General features: G+C 38.5%; 1 protein-coding gene and 1 long non-coding RNA gene across 8 annotated transcripts in view; one reads left to right on the top strand and one right to left on the bottom strand.

Annotated features, from left to right (window-relative positions):
• The window catches only part of LOC120442393, a 143,073-nt gene extending 133,890 nt beyond the window's left edge, over positions 1 to 9,183 (top strand). The window contains exon 3 of the long non-coding RNA XR_005614710.1: positions 9,078 to 9,183. This is a non-coding gene — a long non-coding RNA (uncharacterized LOC120442393). The remainder of the gene's footprint in view (positions 1 to 9,077) is intronic.
• The window catches only part of gabrg2 (gamma-aminobutyric acid type A receptor subunit gamma2), a 43,810-nt gene that overhangs the window by 4,755 nt on the left and 17,955 nt on the right, over positions 1 to 21,100 (bottom strand). For 3 of the 7 annotated variants that reach the window (XM_031725940.2, XM_039618921.1, XM_039618920.1), the window contains exons 6-9: positions 20,800 to 20,937; positions 4,890 to 5,042; positions 2,968 to 3,173; positions 1,552 to 1,575 (exon numbers count right to left, since the gene is read on the bottom strand). In XM_031725940.2, the coding sequence (XP_031581800.1) occupies positions 1,552 to 1,575; positions 2,968 to 3,173; positions 4,890 to 5,042; positions 20,800 to 20,937 (521 nt within the window). Of the gene's footprint in view, positions 1 to 1,551; positions 1,576 to 2,967; positions 3,174 to 4,889; positions 5,043 to 8,411; positions 8,900 to 19,068; positions 19,704 to 20,799; positions 20,938 to 21,100 lie in introns of those variants that run through there. The other 4 variants (XM_031725941.2, XM_039618922.1, XM_039618923.1 and 1 more) reach the window with 3 other exon arrangements.

The following is a 21,100-nucleotide window of genomic DNA, read 5'->3' on the forward strand; positions in this document are numbered from 1 at the left end:
TATAGATAGCTAACAGCGACGATAATCTATAATTTTGCACTCCAAGTAAACCATATTTGGAGTGCCAGTGTAGCCTATAAGTGACTGCACTTACACTCCAATTATAGTTTACAACACATATTCATATTCTGTTTTGTGAGAATATAAACACTTTTAATGAGTTAACAACCATCTCAAAACGGCGAATGCTTTTTGTTTTCATCTGCCTCATTATTGCTTTTGTTCCTTTTCAATATAGTATGTAGAAAAGGCATGTTTACTGCAAAAGAAAAAAAAATAATAAAAATGCAGTTTTAGTTTTAGTACACCTCATTATCTGCTGTAAGCATGCATCCTTAAACAAGCTTAAAATACAACTCAAAATAATGTTCATTCCCTGAAACTGAAATTGCCCAGCACTAGTGCAAAAATCTGCTGACCCTTTGAAAAGGATACATAACCACAACAAAATGACGCACAGGTTAGTTTCAGCATTTTGTCCTCTTAACGGACCATATGTGAAGTTAATGACGGGATTAGCAGAGCAGGTTATGGCTCCATTCTCAAAGGGGGATTGGTTGCACTGAAGAAAGCGCAGTGGAAGCTCAAGCAGAAGGAGCATTAACAGCATCCCGCCGCATGGCCTGGTCAAGCTGGGCAATGCTGAGTCGGTGTTAGCAAAAGATATAAAGAAATAAAAACAAAGAACCAACACAGTGGCATTTGCAGCTTTAACCGACTGAAAGGAGACAACCACTCTGAGAAGACAAAAGATTTGGAAACACTCAGGATTAATACTGCTTATCTAGCTTAAGCTGATAATTTGTAGTAGTGTTTCCACATTGCAGGTGGTGATTTTAAACAGTACATTTAGATTCCCGGAAATCTAACTAATCTTACTTTAAATTATTTAGTCTAGTAAAGTATCAACAAAGCAGTTTGTGGTTTAAGCTCAATTTAAATCTTTGCTTGCTTTCGCCTACCCTGGACGCTTGTTAGGTGTCTCTGTCTCACTGTGTGTTAATCCTTTAAATGGTTTCCAATTTAATTTAGACCTAGCACACTGCATGGGTTGTCTATTTCAGTCTGTTAAGGCTCTGCTGACTCTATAGGAAGCGTCAGGTTGAGAAGCCCAACAAACACACAGGTATAGATTAACTGGCAGAAGAAGGGAAAGAAGAGGAAGCTATTGTAGCAGCTGCTAGTTCGCTGTGGTAACAACAACAACAAAGAGTGAAACAGGACAGAGGGAGCCAGAATTAAGTCCACACTGAGCCTGGAATATTACATTCTTCCTGACATGGGATGTGTGGGATGCTTATTTGAATTTTAAACACTGCAAGTATGTCTGGCTGGCTGCCTCCGCACTGTGCACTGCAGAGCGCCCTTTTTAATGTTATCTGTGATACCTATTTAGTAAATGAGGAGGAGTACAGTAAGAATGCAGGTAGATAAAGAGGGAATATAGAGAGGTGTATCAGCTGTAGAACAGACAGAAAAAAGCAGTGAGGTACTGGGGGCTCAGAGAGCCAAAATGCAGCAGACACATGCAGTCAGACACAGGCAATATACCTTTGAGGAAAAGAGCCGGAGGAGCTTTTGTCCCAACAGGAGAAAAAGAATATGTGGAATTGAAAGAGAGTAACACAACAGGACAAAACAAAACAGAACAAAAACACAGAATACATGTAAACAGAGAATTAAGAAAATAACCATAAAAAATAAAGAGAAACACAAAGATAATGTGTGAAAATTACACATACTGCACTATTTAACTCAAAATGGAAAGAGAGGATATATATTGCAAGGAGACATACATATTACGAACGGACACAGGGGGAGATGTATGGTAGGATACATGTATTTTACATGCTGCCTTAGGAAAACATTACATCCACTTTAATTCAAGCTTTACAAACTCCTTGCGACTGTGACTTCATCGTATCTTCAAGTTTTTAATTACACAGTATTTCACTAGCCTTGTAGTCGGTGTCACTATACGTAGTTTATTTTATTGTAATTCCTGAGAATATTTCAAATTCTTCAAAGGGTCATATCAAATGTAGCTGAAACAGCAAATAGTAATGAAATAGTAAAATGGAAGAAAAAAAGAAAGCTTCTCTTTGCTTGACTTGGTCTTCCCCTCTGAAATAGCAAACTAGCATTACACCTTCCACTTCATTATTCTTTTATTCACCCGCAAGACATTCTGACTATATGCAAAACCTTAGTTACAGAGACTACATCTAGATCACCTCAATTTTCACCAATTTTCATTTGAATGATTCTCATCACACCACTGTGGTGTACTTGATTTAAGATCTAATATCTTTCACTGAAAAGCCTTGTTAAAACAATTATTATCCTTCCCCAAAAAAACAGCTGGAACTTTGTCTTGCCATAAAGTAAATAGCACAAGAGGTATATTTAATCATTTTTTTAAATTAAAAATTGTTCCTCTTACACAAATCAACTTTAAGTGATTAGAGAAAAACTGCTAGTTTTGCTGTATACCATAAACATCCTCCAAAATATTAGGTCAGAGATCATGGTCCTTAAACTGAGCTGGCATGATCTCTTGGGGGCTTAAGACTTGTAAAGTATGAGGCAATTCAACTGTCACGTGACCTGGATCTAAATTACAACTGTAGCAGATGTGTAGAGGATTATGAAAGATTTGACCTGCTTGCATTACTCATTGAGTAATTTGGGGTGGTGGCCATTGGGAAAATACTGTCTTAGGAATTCTAAACACTGTAGAACTTTTTTTGCAGCTTATCCCAGTACTGTAGCAGAGTGGGGGAGGGAAAAAACATGTGAAGAGATAATCTGACTATTTATCTAACTAATAATTTAAAATACACATCCAGAAATAGTAAACACTTAAAACGTTATTTGTGGTCTCATTGTTAAATCGAAGATCCATAGTTGAGAAACTCCTAATGATAACTGAAAAAAAGTTCAATTTAGTTTTGGAAAGACACCCACCGGATTCTTCTTCTTCTTGTCCTTTTTGGCACTCGGCTTTCTGTTGCTGACAAAGTAGTGCAGTGTGCCATACTCTATAAGTGCGGCGAAGACGAAAATGAAGCAGACAGACACAAAGAGGTCCATGGCTGTCACATAGGAAACTTTTGGAAGAGATTTCCTGGCAATAGTACTCAATGTGGTCATGGTCAGCACTGTGGTAATGCCTGGTAATAAAATAACAGGAAAAAGGAAAAAAATCTGATCAGTTTTAAATAATGACAGATTACAAGTTCGATTATTCTTGCTATGTATAATTTGCACATCCCAAGTTGCTATTATATGTTTAAAAATGCTCTCTTCATATGCATGATGTCTATGCACTGTATATTGTATCAGTATAAAAGGTTAAAAAAAAGTGGCTTTTGATTTGTTAGCTCTTAACACTGGAATAGCCATGTGGGAATAGCGAGCAGCTGTTTTACTGTTGCCTTGATCCACATAGCTACTTACTGGTTGACATTTCAACTGCAATTGACCACAACAGTGACATACTGCATTGCTATATCCACCATCTGCTAACCCTTTTACTCACTCTGTTGGGCTCTAATGATGATGTAGATGGAGGCAGAGTGATGGCACATGACGAGGAAATGTGTTTGTAAGTACACATACACAGCAGATTACCAACAACACCATCACAATCCCCAAACACCAACAAAAAAGCAACTAACAAGCCCGCCTTCTTCCCTTTAAATAGACCATACGTGTTAGGGGACTCGCTTCGTATATAAAGAAGATGATTTATGTCTAAATTTAATGTGGCCTGAAGGATATCAGTCTGCGCCAAGATTAACACTGTAGTACTGTGAGTGAATTGATATATTTCTGGATGGCATTGAAGGATTACGAATTATGTCATCTGAATTAATCCGCTTCCTAGCCACCAGGCTCCACGCACCTTCTGCATCATGTTTTAAAGAGGAAATTAAGACATTTCACTCTTGGTATAATTTTAGCAGGGAATTAACTGTGTTATTACTACAACTGCAAATCACGTCTGGACTCCAGAGGCTGAAAAACAAGAAAACAACCTATTTTTAGAAAGATTAATGACAGACAAAGCAGTGATGGTAGGAAGGTGGAAAGGGGGTTTTTGGCCAGAAGGGATTATTTTACATAAAGTTACTCTTGCTAATGCTAATAATCACACCACATGGACTTCAGGTCAGGCTTTGGAGCCTCGAGGGTCTAAAAAAAGCTGACAAAGGAATATTTTTTCTTACTCCATAACAAGAAAACCTTTGAGAATGTCCATTAGATGCTATGGGCAAGTTCAAAACCTGAAAAATTCTCTTGAAATTCTCCTTTTTTCCCCTCATGCAGGGTGCCTCTTTGCATTCTGTGAGGAAGCCACCTGCATTATTATTGTGCTGACGAGGCATCTCTGCATCTTCCTTTCTGCATTGCATAATTAATGCCTCATTAAGGCATGCGTGCAAACATATGTGCTAGGACAGGCTCTTCTAATCAAGATGCACTAGATTCCTAAGCAGATGTGCTGCCCCTGACTGGAAACAGTCAGGGGCAGTCTTGTGAAAAGAGAAGACAAAACGAAAAGAACAACAAGAAATGGGAAGCTTGAGCAGACTGTTTTACAATATGAGGTGCTGCCTAATCACCACACAAGTCAGATGTGTTTTACCAAGGGGAGTAATTAAAGCAAAGATTGTGTCAGGGTTAAGTGGACTGATTGAAAAAAAGAATTAAAGTAATTCTGATAAAGCCTTATGATTTTTACACAAAGGAGAGATATGTATAAAAGAACAAAAAAAGCAAAAACATTTAATTTATATTCATTTTTCTTTGCTGATGAACTTGCATACTTTTTCTTTAAACAGTCAGAGGCAGCAATGACATCATGTTTTTTTTTTTTTCCTTACCTAATGATGTCCTGGCAGGCACTGCATCCTTGTTGATCCAAAATGAGACCCAGGAGAGGACAACAATAAGTGTGCATGGGATGTACGTTTGGATCGTAAAGTAACCCATTCTCCTGCTCAGATCAAAGTACACAGTCAGCACCACATAGTCTCCTGGACAGACATAAAAAACAAGAAGAGGGTAAAAAGAGTAAGAGCATGGAAATGTATAACAAGGCATCAGGAAGATAGCACAAACATGAAGCATACAGTTTACTGTGTGCTTTATTTATGCTATCATGTAGTGTAAAATATGCAGAACTGAGAAGAGTGATTAGTATCAAGAACTGATTCACAGTCCATACAGAAGTACTGTAGGACCAGTGCGAGTTAAGCAATTTCACACTGTCTGCTTATGAAGAAGGCAGCTCAAAGAATGCTGTCAACACAGAAACACCAAGCATAGATTAGACAAACTGTTAGGTCTTCAATACTTAATGTTGTGTAACCACAGTCTTGACTGCATGTTTGCCCAAGGCAACCTGAGATCTAAAATGGAACAGAGCGATTCAGAGAGCTGAAGCTGGACTTGCTTGGATGCACAAACACAAACGCTTGTCTCTTGCCAGTATTTAGCTGGAACATGAACACCACCGTCCAGCTGATGATGAGCCATCCCTGGGCTGGCTAGCTGACTCAAGCAGATGTTGGGTGTTAAAAGGTTGAGGTTAGCTGAGCCCAGAAAGACCTGACCCTGACAATATGGATGATCTAGCCTGCCTGTTTAAAATGCATGCTAAGCATGCGTGCCAAACATGCGAGGACTCACAAATGCACAAATGTTCACACACACACTTTTCAAATGTGCATCTAACATCCTGTAATGAGGCTGAATTGATCATGATCATCTAAATAGAAAGACAGTCATGTTGGAACACGCACAAACACACACATACCCGTGGCCTCAGCTTTACAATACAGCTTTGCTTGCCAATAGCTACTGTCTAATTTTTTTTTTTTTGCTGTCTACCGATGCACCTGTCTGTTTCTGGGAGTCTAATGACAGTTCGCTGCTGGCCTCCAGCTCAGTCAGATGTCTGCTAATTGATTAACATCACACAATTAACTGTGTCAAGAACCTCCCCTGGCCTCTCGCTATGGCTTGTAACCTGTGGGGCAGAAATATACTCTCTGATATATCTCTGTGCACGTGTGTGTGTGTGTTTGTGTGTGTGTGTGTGTGTGTGTGTTTAAGCACCCATGGCACACCATAGCCTATGCAGCTGGGGAATGAACAGCTGGCTAATAATTTCTCTCATGAGAAAGGGCACACAACACATACTGCAGTGGAAAACAGCCAACATCTGTGTATTTTTCCATTAATGAGAGACAGAGAGAGAAAGCGAGGAGGCTGTCAGTGTTTATTATGTCTGTGGCCATGCGCAGGCTGTATATTGCCACAGACCTCATAGCAACTGCACAAGGGCCAAATCTTCGTGATGTATTCCAGCACACACCCCTTTCATTCACCTAGCCATCGATGGCGTCATCAAATAAGCCCTGTGTAATAACCCCGGCAGCACAACTATAACTGTTCATATCGCAGGTGCACGAGATATTACAGTGCACTGACTGGATTTGTAAGATTACAGGAGAGACACGAAGGCTGCTCTCAGGGGTCAGACGGCTCAGTGTTTTGTTTTTATTAACATTACATTAGCAGGGGCCCAAAACCGAGACCCTTGACAGCTGAGAAACCTCCGGTTCATACGCTTATTTCAGCTTTGTCAGCAGCACAAAGCCTCCTTCAGATTTTCCCAGACTCTTAACAATAATGGACTTTCCACCACAGGGGTGAGGTCGGTTGGTGTAAGACCCTTCTGCTCCATGCTTCTCTTCATCTGTTTGCTGGTTTCATTACAGGCCGCAGCACTTGCCAAAAAGACACTCTGAGGAGGTGTTATCGACCGATGCCCTTTATTCTGGCAGCGCGATGTGTTAGTATCAGAACGTCTGCCATTACAGCCCTGTAGTATTGCAGCAGTTTGTTAATCATGTCTCTAGTCCACTCAAAACAAAATGGCTTCCAGCTCCCTGGCTAGTTTAAGTTCATGACGGGGATGCAACATACTTTAAATGTAAGTAAATTTAGTCCCTCAGATTTAAAGTCACAACACTCAGGTATATTGTTATGCAGCGCTTTGTAAGCTTTGTCCCAAAAAGTGCAAACACAGAGATGATGCTTGTATTAAATATATGCAAAATCAGTGTTACAGAAATATTTTCAACCCATTGTGACAGAGAATCAAAGTGGGAATAATAGTGTGAGAATTTTAAACTTGATCCCCCATAAAGTGTCATTCAGTGGTGTGAAGAATTATCTGTGGTATGAATCCACACGCTCATTGGCTGACGGCTAATCGCACATCAGTAGCCAATGAGTGTGGAGTTTCACATGTTGCATTCTTAAATGTTCACCTCAATGCTTAAACACCAGAAATCAGAAATCCGTGGGTGACATTACAACAGCTAAGACCATCTTTTACACCGTCTGTTATTTACGTTTGTAATTACAAATGAGCGTCTAATCCAACAGTAATTGAATTAGTATCACAGAATGGAGATTTTTAAAAATCTTGTAGGAGCATTTAAAAAAAATCAACAAATATGTACCAAAAGGAGAACCAGATTCCTGCTTTAAGTTCAATTATTTCTGATATTTGTACCTTGTTACATTTGTTGCTGTTGGAAGAACAAAAGTTTGGTTTTGCCTGCATTCCTGCATATCTCAGTTTCTGTATACTTGTCCACTTGTGTACTCTCTGATATAGCTCAGTGTCTGTGTGTGTGTGTGTTTACATGAGGTTATATTCTACTGGGCTGGAGCTGGAATGTCCATCATCTAAACATCTATGTCCACTCTCCCTCTAACTGAGGTGCTCAAACTAATTTTAACTCAAACACATGAGGTTTTTTCACACTCTATCTTCACAGTGTCTCTAGAAAGCGTTCCCTTTCTAAAGCTGCTAATGCTAAGGTTACCGATAATAATACAGGTGTGATACTATTTATTAGCTCTCACAACTTTCCATGTGCATCTAATAATATCCACATGTTCAGTGATACGCTAAGTCTTTGATTCTTCATCATCATTGCGTGCAATGTTCTAACTTCTCCAGTAACACACAAATCTCACTTTCTCCTTTCTTTGCCACTCTTTCATTGACATTCGTGCCAACCCTTTCAGTCTTATTGCATAATTGCACCACTATCAATTCACCCCAATCTTTTCTGTTTATAATTTAGGAATGAAGAATGGTGATGACAGCTGCGTGGGGGGAAAAAAAAATCAACCACACAGCAAAAAGCTCAAAACTATTGTTTACATTAAGATATGCTTTCACCTATTTTTATTAGGATCACACGTTTTCTTGGCAAAAGTGATTTACTTCGAGCTGATGCAATCTACAAAAAGCAATAAAAACTCGGCAGGCACGATCATTCATCAGAAAAGAGTGTTGCTTTATTGTTAAAAGCCGCAGAGACAACACACTAAATACAATTAGATGCACACAAGAAACAAAAAAGGATCAGTCTTCCAGTATGAACCTTCTACTGTGGTGTAACAGTAGAGACATATTATTATAAACACACAATGTTTGCTCTATCGTTATGTGTTTGATACACGAGTACACACGAGTACGAGTGTTGAACACGCAAAAAGGGCTGCTGGTCTCAGTGTGACCATACAATATTATAAAATAGCCCCAGTAGGTCAAAAGAAAGAAACATTGTAATTCTGGATTGCTGACCTCAGGAAAAAAAACAAAAAAATGTCATATGAGAATATCATTCTGCTGGCAGCCAGGCTTTAAATTGGTGTAGATATGGATGGGCAGGGAGGACCTGAGGCACATGCTGGCCATCCAGTGAAGGCAGACAAGCCAGACACACTGCAGAGCTGCTGACAGGCTGTCTTACTGAGCTCTTCTCCTGTCAAGGGTCATGTATATCGGAGGTGACAGCAGATGCTATTGTGCGTTTGTGAGAAAGAAAGGAGTTTTGTTAATGACCAGCGTAAAGCCACGGCTGGTTGCCAGGGTCAACAAGACGAACAGGCAATGTTAACGCACCACTTTCGCTGACATGACTACAGGTTATGTAGAAGTGATTAACTAGTTACAATCCCTTTGCATTTTGCCTCCATAGCCTACAGAAGCTATTCTTCCCCGACCGTGGGTGGCAAGATGATGTCACAGGAAAAGAAAAGAAAAAAAGAAGAAAAAAAAAAGGATTAAAAAAAGCACCGCATTGTCATGGTGAGTAACTGCGGCAACACAGCAGCATGATTAAACACCAGGCAGGAGTCTACACAGTTTGATTGCCTTGTTGTTAACATTGTGTTTACTGTGACAGGGACAGATGATTATCCCTCTCCCAGACACACTAATAGCTCTCAAATTATTGAGAGCAAGACTGTTTGTAGGATTTATGACAGGTAGTCAGAAGCTGGCAAACCTATTTTCCATAACATTATTTGGCCAGTTTAGCAAAAAAAGGGAAAGGTAACACAAATTAATAAAACTTAAAACACTAAGCAAGGATTTTCAAGGTATTTACCCAAGGGCCCTATTTAAAATGAGGCCTTAAGCTCAGTGAAAATGAAGAGGCTACATTATGGCAGTTTTAATTTTACATTTTCATTTATGCTTCAGTGGCTCGTCTGAAACACATTTATAATTAATGAAATCGCCACAGCAGGTCAAGGGACAGCTGCCTATCATGCCAATTTGGTATTCCAGTGTGGGCTGCACATTTTTCTGTAGAAGTATTTCATCTGAGGCTATGAAGAACATCTTGTTCATGTTTCATCCTTCTTCAAACCCCGTAAAATATTGTATTTCTCTAAAGAATCTTTAAGGCATCTAAAACGTGTGAGTTTATTTCTGTCATATCACATAATTAAAAACAAGGCCAAGACATTCCTCACTTATTTCTTGGTCTCCCCTCATTTTATCAGTTTTCCAGCTTACCTCGTCTAAAAATGGCTTCATTATTTCTTATTCACACACTGAGGAGAGATGCGATTCACACTTATTACATAAGCTTGAAGTTCAAACTCTCACTCATTTTATTCCAGTGTTTAATATATTGCTTCCCCCCCCCACCCCGAGTCTCATTTTCTGTTTTAATCACTTTTGGCTGGGTGACAGGACTTATTCGCACTCAACAGTCACGACACTAGTGGAAAGACTTATTTGTGCTTCTTTAAAAAAGACAGTTTGACTACAATTCAAAATAAACAAGTCATTTGGTAAAAGGTGACAAGAAGAGAGATGGCATGGCTAATAATCACAGAGGACTTTTTCAGAAGCTGTAAGTAAGGGGAGCTAATCAGTTTAGCTTCATATTTGTATGTAAAACGGAAAGTAAAGTCTAAAAACACACATGAATGAACTGTTGACTTGATACTTCTAGACATGTAGTCAGAAAGAAAAAAACAGAGGACAATATTTGCAACTGTTCTCAGTAATATAGTAAAGCGCATATTTATGATTTAGCTTTTATGTTTTGCTTTGGTACACACACACAGCAAAAATAACAAGCTGTTCAATTTAAATAATTAACAGCAGCTAAACTATTTTTATGTCTAAGTGTCTGAAAGCTTTCCGGTTAAATCTAAAATTTAAGGACATGGTGGCAGAGCATATATTTGCATAAGTAAGAAACAATCAAGTGTAAAAACATCAGAGCATTAACATTTTGTCATCAAATATTCAACTGAAGAGAAATCTATAGGTACCTCCTGATCCCTTTTAGAAATGCTAGTAATAGATTTAAGACTTGCTTTTAAATATCAGAACATAAAATGACACTGACAAATTTGGAAACTGTAATTTCCTTATTTCTTAATAGACTCACTGATCAGAGCCGATTCTAACCCCTTGCTTTTGTCCAAGCAGGGATTCACTTATTTACTTGAGTTTTGGACTGAAAACACTGAGAGCAGTTAATCAACATTTACTAGATATTATCTTATCGCAGTGTCAGGTTTAAAGGATCATAAGGACTGCCTGAAAATGAAAAAAAAAAATGTATATATAGCAGGATTTTTCAGATATAATGGCGCAATATACTGGTCCACAGTATATGGATGTTTAAATCTATGTTGGATGGATAAGCTCAGAGAAATACTCTGTGAGACAAGACAATCAGTGCTCATTGTACTCCCAACGGCTTTGGGCTATTACAGATAAGAGCTTTAGATAACTGGTTTTAAGCTTTCAGTATTATTAATTATATCTGGCTTATCAACTTTATTGCCCCAAACTATAACACTAATTTATGCCTATGTATACTCAGTCTAAGTGGTGCTGTCTTAAATACCTTAACAATCTAAAAATCTTGCATGAAAAAAAATTCTTAAAGACAGCATTTTTATTGGAATATATCTATTAGGCAAATGTGCTCCTGGTGCTTAGATTTGCACATTATTCCAGTTATCTTGCATGTACATTGCGCCTCTTGGATAGTTTTACTGAAGCTAAAATATTCATGTAAAGGAAGGTTAATCCTCTTTGTAAACAAAGTCCAAGCTTGGGTGACTTGAGATTTAATTTCACTGCAACCTATGTTAACCTTACCAGTAATAGGTCTGCTTGTGTGTATTAGCCATATTAACATAACATGCTCCTTCCAAGGATGTGCATTGTAATATCTTATGCCACATATGACATATTGATACTAAAGAGTTTTGATACAGTAACAGAAAAAAAAAATAACTGTTAAGTGGGTGCTTAGAATTTGGGTGAGGTGCCATTATGTCATTATGATTATTATTCATGGGAGTCTGCTTACTGTTTTATGGCAACTGTAAGTTTTATCCTCTTATGGTGTATATTAACTGGCCAGACACTGAGTATTTCACAAAAATTCTAGCCTTGTGGCTAATTACTTTGAAACACTAAGTTGCAGATTATTACCCAAGGCTAATAAGCTGACTGAGAAGAATAACTAGGGCTCTGGCGTGAAACTATAACAGTTTATTGAGCAATGAGGGGCTTGCCCTAGGAACAATTGCTCCACAGAGCAGAACTGCTCTGAGCTGCTTTTAGCCTCCAGACCATCTGCATCCATCTAAACAGGGTCACAAGAAGAGATCCCAGAAGTTCATTTGCATTTTTACATTTAGGATTTAGTAATAGCTGCAAAATAGCTAGAAATCCCTCCTTCTCCACAATTCTTTGTGATGACCCAGGACATGAAATTCAAAGCAAATTTCTGGCCATCCATACCACTACATTACACATAACGATCGATTAAAAATATCACTTTGTATTGCCCTGGCCTTAAAACTGTAGAAGGTGGAAATATATAGCCCTTTTCCCCATAAAAGCACTCTCTGAGAGACAAACTGGAAGGGTGCCTGCATGCACATCCATTTGTGTGTGCACACGCACATGTACACGTGTATGTGCATTCTACCCCCCAGTCTCTCCATCCACCACATAAGAAAAATGAGCACCATAATGGTGCATGAATGTTGAGATTAATGCTCCAAAGGTGAAAGTATTGTGTTTAATGCTTAATCCATTATCTATGCTACATCTTCTTTTACAATGGACTTTTTTTCCCCTTTATAATAATTTATACTAATAGTTTTCTTTTGGTATTGGCTCAATCTTTTAAATAGAAAAAATAATAAGTAATAATACTAGTGTTGTAGCATCGTTTGGCATCACTAGACACAGTTAAAAATGTTAGAGGGCAGTGACACTCAAGTATTAATGTTAAGATGTTAGGACTTTGTCAGGCTGCATAGACGAAGCAATGTGCTGCCTTTGATAACATTATTCTATCTGCCAGCTACTATCACTCACTGTCTTCAATTATTCTCCCTGTGTTCTGTATGGTCTGTCCACCACAAAATAACAAAGATCTAACACAGATTAGACTGACAATATAAAATCTCAGACAGATTTAAAATCAGAAAAATCGATTTTTCTAAATCTGCGTTCCTTTCATGTCCCCACAGGCAGCCTTTTACATGCAGGTGATCAATGAGGAGGAAAACAACAGTCTTATTTTCTCAAAGCAATCTCTTCTCCTATGGCCTATCCCCATTTTTTTTTTCTTCAGGTGTTAATTACTGGCTTATTAGACTGTCGACTGAGAAAGGCAGAAAGAAAGAGAGCGATAAACAGAGGGGGAGGGGAGGATGCATACAAAGTAGGACACAGGAATACGCCAGGTCCAAAATAAAAATCATCTCTTTGTATGAGTGCACAAGGGAGAAGGGCTGGAGGCGGAGGGACTCCATAGAGCCAACACTCGTAAATATGAATACTGTTAGTGTATGGGGCAGGTGTATGGAATGTGTATATGGAGCATGGGGGAGGGGATGGGGGGAGTCTAAACTCGTATTTAACTTCACAAAAGGAGAATTCTGGCTGAGTCAGAGCATTTTCACTCCCACTCCTGCCCATCACACCTATCAACCAGAAGCAAGAGGGAGAACTCACAGTGAGAGGGGGTGGGGTAGGAGAGGATTAGGGAGAGTCGTTAGTACTGCAACAGAGTCACACCATGGATAATAGATTGTTTCAGTGCTTCTTAACCCTTTAGAAACTATAAACCTCTAAGCCTTCAGTCACACAGTCACAGTCACACTAGACTGGCCAGTGACCCCCTGGTCACCAGCGATTGCTATGGAAAAATATATATTCCCTAACTGGTTAGTGGGTGGTTGCTGGATGGGTGAAATTTGTTACAAATAGGGTACTGCACCATAATCGTCCTTACTTTAAAGGTAAATGTTATCAGGTTCTGGTTTGTGTTGTATTTTTGCAAGTTCAAAGACGCTCAATGAGGAGTTGGCAAATGTTTGCAGACAAGTAGGTATCTTGCATGTGAACTGTGGGTGACTGCTGCTATCTGCTAGTGACCAAAGCAATCACAATGAGGTTTTCGGAGCAGCACTCTACACTTCTTTCCAATCAATTTCACCTACAGACCAGCAACTACTTGCCAACCTGTCGAGGAACACATATCTTTCCTAGCAAACTGTTGTCACTGCACTGACTTGTGTGACTGTTGCTTTGGCAACCCATTTCACACCAACTACCATCATCCTCCAGCAGCCACTTGCTGACTGAGGCCTTGGATAGAACCATCGCCATCGGAAAAAAAAAAAAAATTTGCTGATTTGCTTTTCATCACCAACTTATCCACCAGAAAGTAAAATAAAGTGAAATAATTTCATACAGCATTCTGGATCATATTGTGTGTTATTTGATCAGGGATTCAAAGTCCCAATTTAGTTAGTTTTATTGCCTTTTGTCTCATTCCATGTTTTCTTTAATTAAACCTGGCAGGCAGTGACAGGCATTCTTGTCTCAACTGTACAAGCTTCTATGAAACTTGGTCATTTTTCATCTTTACATTGCCTTGAATTTCTGCAGTTGAACCTATATGTGACATAAGAATAACCTTGCCTTTCAAAGCTATGAAACTATTTCAGATACATTCGGATTGGAAAAGCACGACTTCCATAGATACCTGCAAGTTAGAGACTATTATAACAAGAAGTTACTATTCAAAGAGGAAAATGAATACAACCTAATTTATATCTTTCATGATGCATACAAAAAAAAGGACACTAAGAAGTTGGTCTAAAAAATATATGGAAGTATGCAAGCCTCTAAAAACCACTCTACATTATATATCAAGCAAAAATGGGAGAGGAATTCAGGATCACAAATATCAGAGGAGAGCTGGATGGAAATCTGTGAGTCTCAAGCTACCTCTGCAAATTCAAGGTCTTTGAGAGAGTTTGGTTGGAAAAACGTAGTGAGATTTTTTATCACTCCTAAATTAACAGCTCGGCAAACAGGCTTACAGAGCCAGGGCCTATGATGGAGAGGTTGCGGTTCCCCCATGGCAAACCATTTCCATGTCTTCTGGGCCTGCCCAAGAATCCAGCCAAAATAATCGGGATAAAAATGGATTATTCATTTGTTACCTTGTATCTTGGCAAGATACCTAAGACACTTCCACATAAAGATAATTATTTATTGAAAATACTTTTGGCTAGCAGCAGAAAGGCCATAACCCGAAGATGGCTAAAGGCTAATCCTCCAACTCTGGCCCAGTGGCGTGGGATAGTGAAAGAAATTTTTGGAATGGAGAGGCTTACGTTTGTCCTTAGACTTGAGCTGGAGAAATTCAAGAAGCTCTGGGAAAAATGGATTGTGTATACCCTTTGTACGGAATAATTATAAATTACCATGATGTATGTAGATATTAATGTTGAGACTGTGTATAGCATCCATGCTGACCTAATGTTTTGTAAATAAATAAAGAAAAAAAAAAGAAAAAAAAGAAAAGAAAAGAATAACCTTGCCTGATCTGCAATAGCAAGACAGCAATGCAACATCTTCACATCTTTGTCATGTTTCTTTTTTTTTTAGTAAAATTCTTTAAAATATATAAAAAAAAAAAAATCATTTGATCTATATTAAAAAAAAACCCTGTTGAATTTGATTTACCCCTGACACAGAACTAAAATATTAATAACTTCTAAAAAAAACCTTTTGGGGGTTCTGTATGTAAGATGAGTCAAATGACGTGCGAAAACAACAAATTTAGTATAAAATATTTTACAGTTCGGATCTGTTTCGGTGAACCTGTATTTTCGAGTTGTGAAGTTGTGGCTGTCTGAAGAATCTATGTTAAATGCCTTTTACGGCGCTACAGGGCTAAAGACGCAACACTGATTTTCTTTGTCATGCTATAAGCGGAAACCCTTATCACTTTAAAGCGGCTGTCTCTATATGAATGTATATATGTGTTCTCGTGCACGTGTGTTTTCATGCATTTTCATTGCTGACTGCTTCCTCTTTCTAAGTCACTTCCTCTCGACCACAATGCCTCCAGATTTGCCCCATCAAAGAATCATCTTCAAACTGAGGAGCTTCGTAATCTGGAGAAGGCCACTGATGTGTCCCTGGGCTTTCTCCACTCAACCTAAATCACACAGGCGGACGCACACAGACAACAGCACTGCACGGCATGGCTTTTGGAAGGTCACTCTAAGAATAGCTTCCAATACATAAAAAAAGGCTCATATCCAGTTGGGAGCACACACTGAAATGTGCATGCAAGCAAATGGACACAAAAAAACATGCAATAATTCATGGACAAAGGCACGGACCAAAGCACTCATACTGTCAAACACACACAGATATGTTCCACTGGCTGATGCACAAAGGGTATATTTGTGCTCAGCTAAAAGGACCGGAAATTAACCACCTCATGACCACCCAGAACGTCTCACATTCACTACTAAGGAAAGTAAAGTTAGCTGCAAAAAGGAAAGACGGCTAATGGCATTGATTCCCTTTATGCTTGGAAGGAAAAACACCTTGCCCATCTAAGAGATACTTTATATGCTCATTTCTCTGACTATGGTGATGAATATTATTGTGGTAATATTTCACAGTTAAAGTAAATGCAACACACAGGTGATGTGATTTAGCAGAACTGGAATAAAAATCATTTCTTGATTAAAAGAAAAAAATCTTTACTCATAACGCAACATTTATCTCTGTTCTCTCGCTCTCTTCTCACACACTTGCTTCTCTAATGTATCAACACAGCCACACCCCTCTTGTTTAGCCACCAGGAATGTGGCATGCATTAAAAAAAAGTTTTGTCTGGTTTTGAGGGTGTGTCCCTGCACGCGCACTGCATATAACAATTAATCACGATACAACAATATATCTTTATCTTGTTATGTTTTAAATAAGACACAAGCTCCCAAACTACAGTAAAGCCTCGCATCCCTGTGCACCTGATCTTTGCAAATGTGCGAAACATTGATTCTGTGCAATAATGTTTTACTGCAGACAGATAAATGCTACAACCACCACTCCATTCCACCCTTCACTGCTCTGTATTTAGTTGTCTGCTCCTCCCCCCATTCGACAACTTTCAGCGTCCTTACTTGCTGTTTTTATCTGCACTTCTGATTATCACTGAACCCCAGCATGGCAGATGGGTGAATAGAGCTTCTGGAACCATGCTTAACCAGGTCACTGAGGGGTTAACTGTAAGGTTAGCTTTGCCCGTAGTGCCTCGGCTGTCTGACATTTAAATCCTCTGCATCTATCTTTTCCCTATCCTGTCCACTGGTCTACTTTTAAGCCTTCTTGCTTGTCACAATAAAATATTTTTTCTTTGTATCCCTTTGAGTGTGTGCATGAATGCAAATGCATGTGTCTTTGTGTTTGTACATGCAGGTATAGGCTTGCAGGCGATACAGAAAGCCCTGATGTGAAGTGACAAGTTGAGAGACCAAGCCTTTGGACACTGGCTGAGGGACAGAAGAGAAACCAAATACAAACAGACATAGCCTTTATAAAATGATACAATGCTACTGCAGATGTCATGTGCCCCCAGCCCCTGCACTTACAATATCACTCAATCATTCTTTAATAATGCACCTTTTTTTATGATCTATTCATATATTTTTTTAAATAAAATTCTCAGCACAAATACATTAGTGTGGGAGAACAGTGCTGTGACAAGTTGAGCCTGGGAGAGATTGGATTGTCCCACAAAATGAGAGGCAATCTCTTCCTCTGGCTATTTGCTACAGTCATCATTGTCTGGAATGGGCCAATTCACCTGAATGCCTGTCTGCTTAGCTTACCATTATGTGTCCCTCTGTTTCCTTACCTGACCTGTTTCGACTCAGTTCAACTGATTCAACACAGAGCTTGAAATGAAATTAAAATAAGGTTTTAAAAGAATAACTGTAACTAACTATAACCCACCGGGGAGGGCAAAGACACATAATCTTTTTAGCTGGCAGCGATCCAACTGAAGGGCAGTCATCCTGTTCACTACACTTTAGTCTGCAGTCCACTACTGCAATTAGAAAATGCAGCAATCGCCAGAGAAACAACGTCGTGACATAAAAACAACATAAAAAAGGCAAAATATATCATTCGTATGATATCTTTCGACCATAAGAAGGATTACACTAGTATAGTTATATTTATATATAATACATAAATGTCACATTCTACATGTATAATTATATATATGTGACATTTGAATGCATTTTTGAATAAAATAAAAAAGAGAACATTAAAAATGAAATGCTATATAATGAAATTCAAAAGTCAGAATAAAACCATGCATTACTGTGCAAAGGTTTTTGGGCACTCGACATGTACAATCAGGAAGGTGTGCAAGTTTCATGTTGCTGCATGACAGTGATCCCAAACATACAACCAGAGTCATAAAGGCTCTACCGACCCTACCTTGAAAAGCTGCGCCTCAGTGAACTGAACCTAAATGAACTCGTGCTGTTTCAAAGTCAATGGGTGGCTACATCATATTTATTCAAGACATTACTTTAGAGAGACTTCACTTTTAGTGTCTAGCAAAAAGTAATGCACTGCATTGAACATCAAACGACTTCTCTATTGAATTTACTGCAGTGGAATTAAAAAGCAGACTCTCTACTATCTAAAATCTACTTTCAAAGATGTGGATTTATAACTGCAACGATCAAGGGAATGATGCAGAAACAACTAGATCACCAGCTTTGGAGATTTCTAGAACCATTGTTATTATTATAAGCAGAAAGCTTAATAGGGCTGAATATGATGCAGCATATAAAGTATTAGTCCTGCGCTATGCATTGCGTGACAATTGAGATGAGTGGGTAATTATAATGCCCTAACTGACTGCTTTTTGAGACAGATGTGTTCACGAATCTTGAAGCAGGTCAGATACCCAAACTGACTGCAAAATGAGACAAGAGGTCTCTCAGCCACAGTCAAGGTTCTCTGCTCTGACAAGAGAGCAGATGGCGGTTTGTGGAAATAACAACCCAGATCAAAAGGAGAGAGAGGCAGAGGACTCTGAAAATTCACTACAGCTCATCCTCTTACATAGATTGCCTTTTCATGTTGTCACTTGAAACATTCATTCATTAAAAACGAAAAAAATAAATAAATCCAAAGACTTTTCTTTCTTTTTTTTAAATTATCTTACACAAATACAGTTCAAGCATTTGGCATTTTAATGCACATCCTCTGCATACACCAGAATACTCTTTATGCTGCTTTGTGTGTCAGAGTGTGCATGCACATAACACTCTGTGACATTCTGCTAAACTGTGGCAAATTATACAATGGCTGGGTGAATTCAGTTACTCCTGTAGGTACTTTGTATGAGTGCATACAAGTATGTATATCTCACAGAACAAGCTGAAAATAAAGATTTACAACAGCAGCGTGCATGCCGTTAGATAATTAAATGATTCTTATTTTATGAAAGTAAATTTATTTTGTTCAAAAGGAATGTGGCAAAAAAACATTTTAAAAAATCTGATGCTTCACGGTGTTTTGTCACAGTTTCTATTTGTCACATTTAGAAAATAATGGATTACCTAACAGCAGTAACAGCTTTTTACTCCCCCAGCAAGCACTTCAAAAACAATACACAATATATAACCTCCAAGTTAACTGTTTGTCAGAGGAGAGCATTCCACCTCCACCATCTGGCATTATAAACTGTTCTAATGTTAGCTCTATAACTTTTAAAATGAACGCTATAAACTGCACCTACCCTACAAAAAGAAAGAAAAATATAAATAAAATACAGAACAACAAAATAACTAGAGAACAATAAACCACATTTTAAGGGCATTTAAAACCACCATACTAGCTGTTTCACTTTACAACTTTTCTTTTTTACTGCTGGACTCTAAAAACTGTAAAGCTGTATGCCTACTGAGTATACCAAACTAGATGTCCTCATCTGCAAGTGATGGTAAAGACAAGCAGACTTCAATTAAATGATAATTAAATGAATATAACAGGAGTTAAAGCTAAAAACTACTTGTACATCCATGTTTTTAAATAACTCTTTCAGAAACGTATATTTAAAAGTTGACAGTTGGGGCAAATAGACGCTGCAATTGCTGCCCCTTCCTTCCAAGCAATTTAACATTAGAGATTACAAGGGAATGTTTTAATTGCATTTACAAAACAGACATTTACTGTAACTTTCAGTCCCTCTGGATAAAGCAGCTAATCTAATGAGAAGGAACTTTGCTCTGGTCTAAAGTTAATCTCTGTGGCAGGCATTAATGCATTCACAAGGATCGCATTTCCCTGCCAACCACTAAATACATCAGTCTCTCACTGGCATCTTATGAATATAAATATAACCATAGATATTTCCAATCTTATATCTAAAATATGCAAGCAGGATGAAAATGTTGTATGGTGAAAAATGCTGAGAACTGAAAGAAAACTTGAGTGAGCGATATTCCCTGAGATGAATGAGATGCCATCTTTGAATACTGTTATCCAGTTCGTGTAAAACTGAAAAGTGCCATCCCACTCTGCAGCAAAAAAATTCTATTGAACGTCTGTCTATCGATCTTGAAGGGGAAGCGAGCCATAGGTAGCCCTTATGGAGTTTACTTGAAGCAGTGGGCTCTAAAAATGGATAAAATCCACGATGGATCATCCCTCTGTCTCTCTAAATGTTCACGCTGTACCCGACAGCAACAGATACCAACTAGATCAGTCTACAGATGTCCTGTAACAAGTTACAGATCAGTCAAGGACAAAGAATGGTGGTTCTGTGGGAATGATTAACTCTCTATGGTAATATGATGTATAGATGTGTCCGCCAAATAATAACACTGATGCATTCAAAGGTTTTTATGTATGAAATTCTACTGCATGTCACATGAGAGATTACCTTGCATACTGGGTAAAGACTCATGATCATGATTTATAATGGGTTCTTGACTTGCAGTCCTCACATGCTAGAGAAACCCTGACTGTGCTAACTGAATAAAAGAGAGTTTGAATTAGAATTTTTCAGCAGCTTATTTTCTTACCAGACACAGTCCTGACAATCTCAGAGGTGTTCCTCAGGCCCACAAAGGAGAACTGATAGAGCCTCCAGGAGCGAATGTCCCCAACCTCCACTGAGCTCCTTTTCCACTTGTACACAATCTCCTCCCTGGGGTAGCCATCTGAAAAAGGGAGGACATGGAGATTACTTCAAACTCATTAAAGGCAGGAGAGAAGCTCAAGACTCGACTGCATAGCTATGCTGTCTTTTATTTTAGAGTAATCCATATCCACGAAGTCAGCAAGCTTGCAAATAAAATGTTTCATCAAAGAACCATTATATAA

This window comes from Oreochromis aureus, linkage group 10, assembly GCF_013358895.1.
Source record: "Oreochromis aureus strain Israel breed Guangdong linkage group 10, ZZ_aureus, whole genome shotgun sequence".
NCBI lineage: Eukaryota > Metazoa > Chordata > Actinopteri > Cichliformes > Cichlidae > Oreochromis > Oreochromis aureus.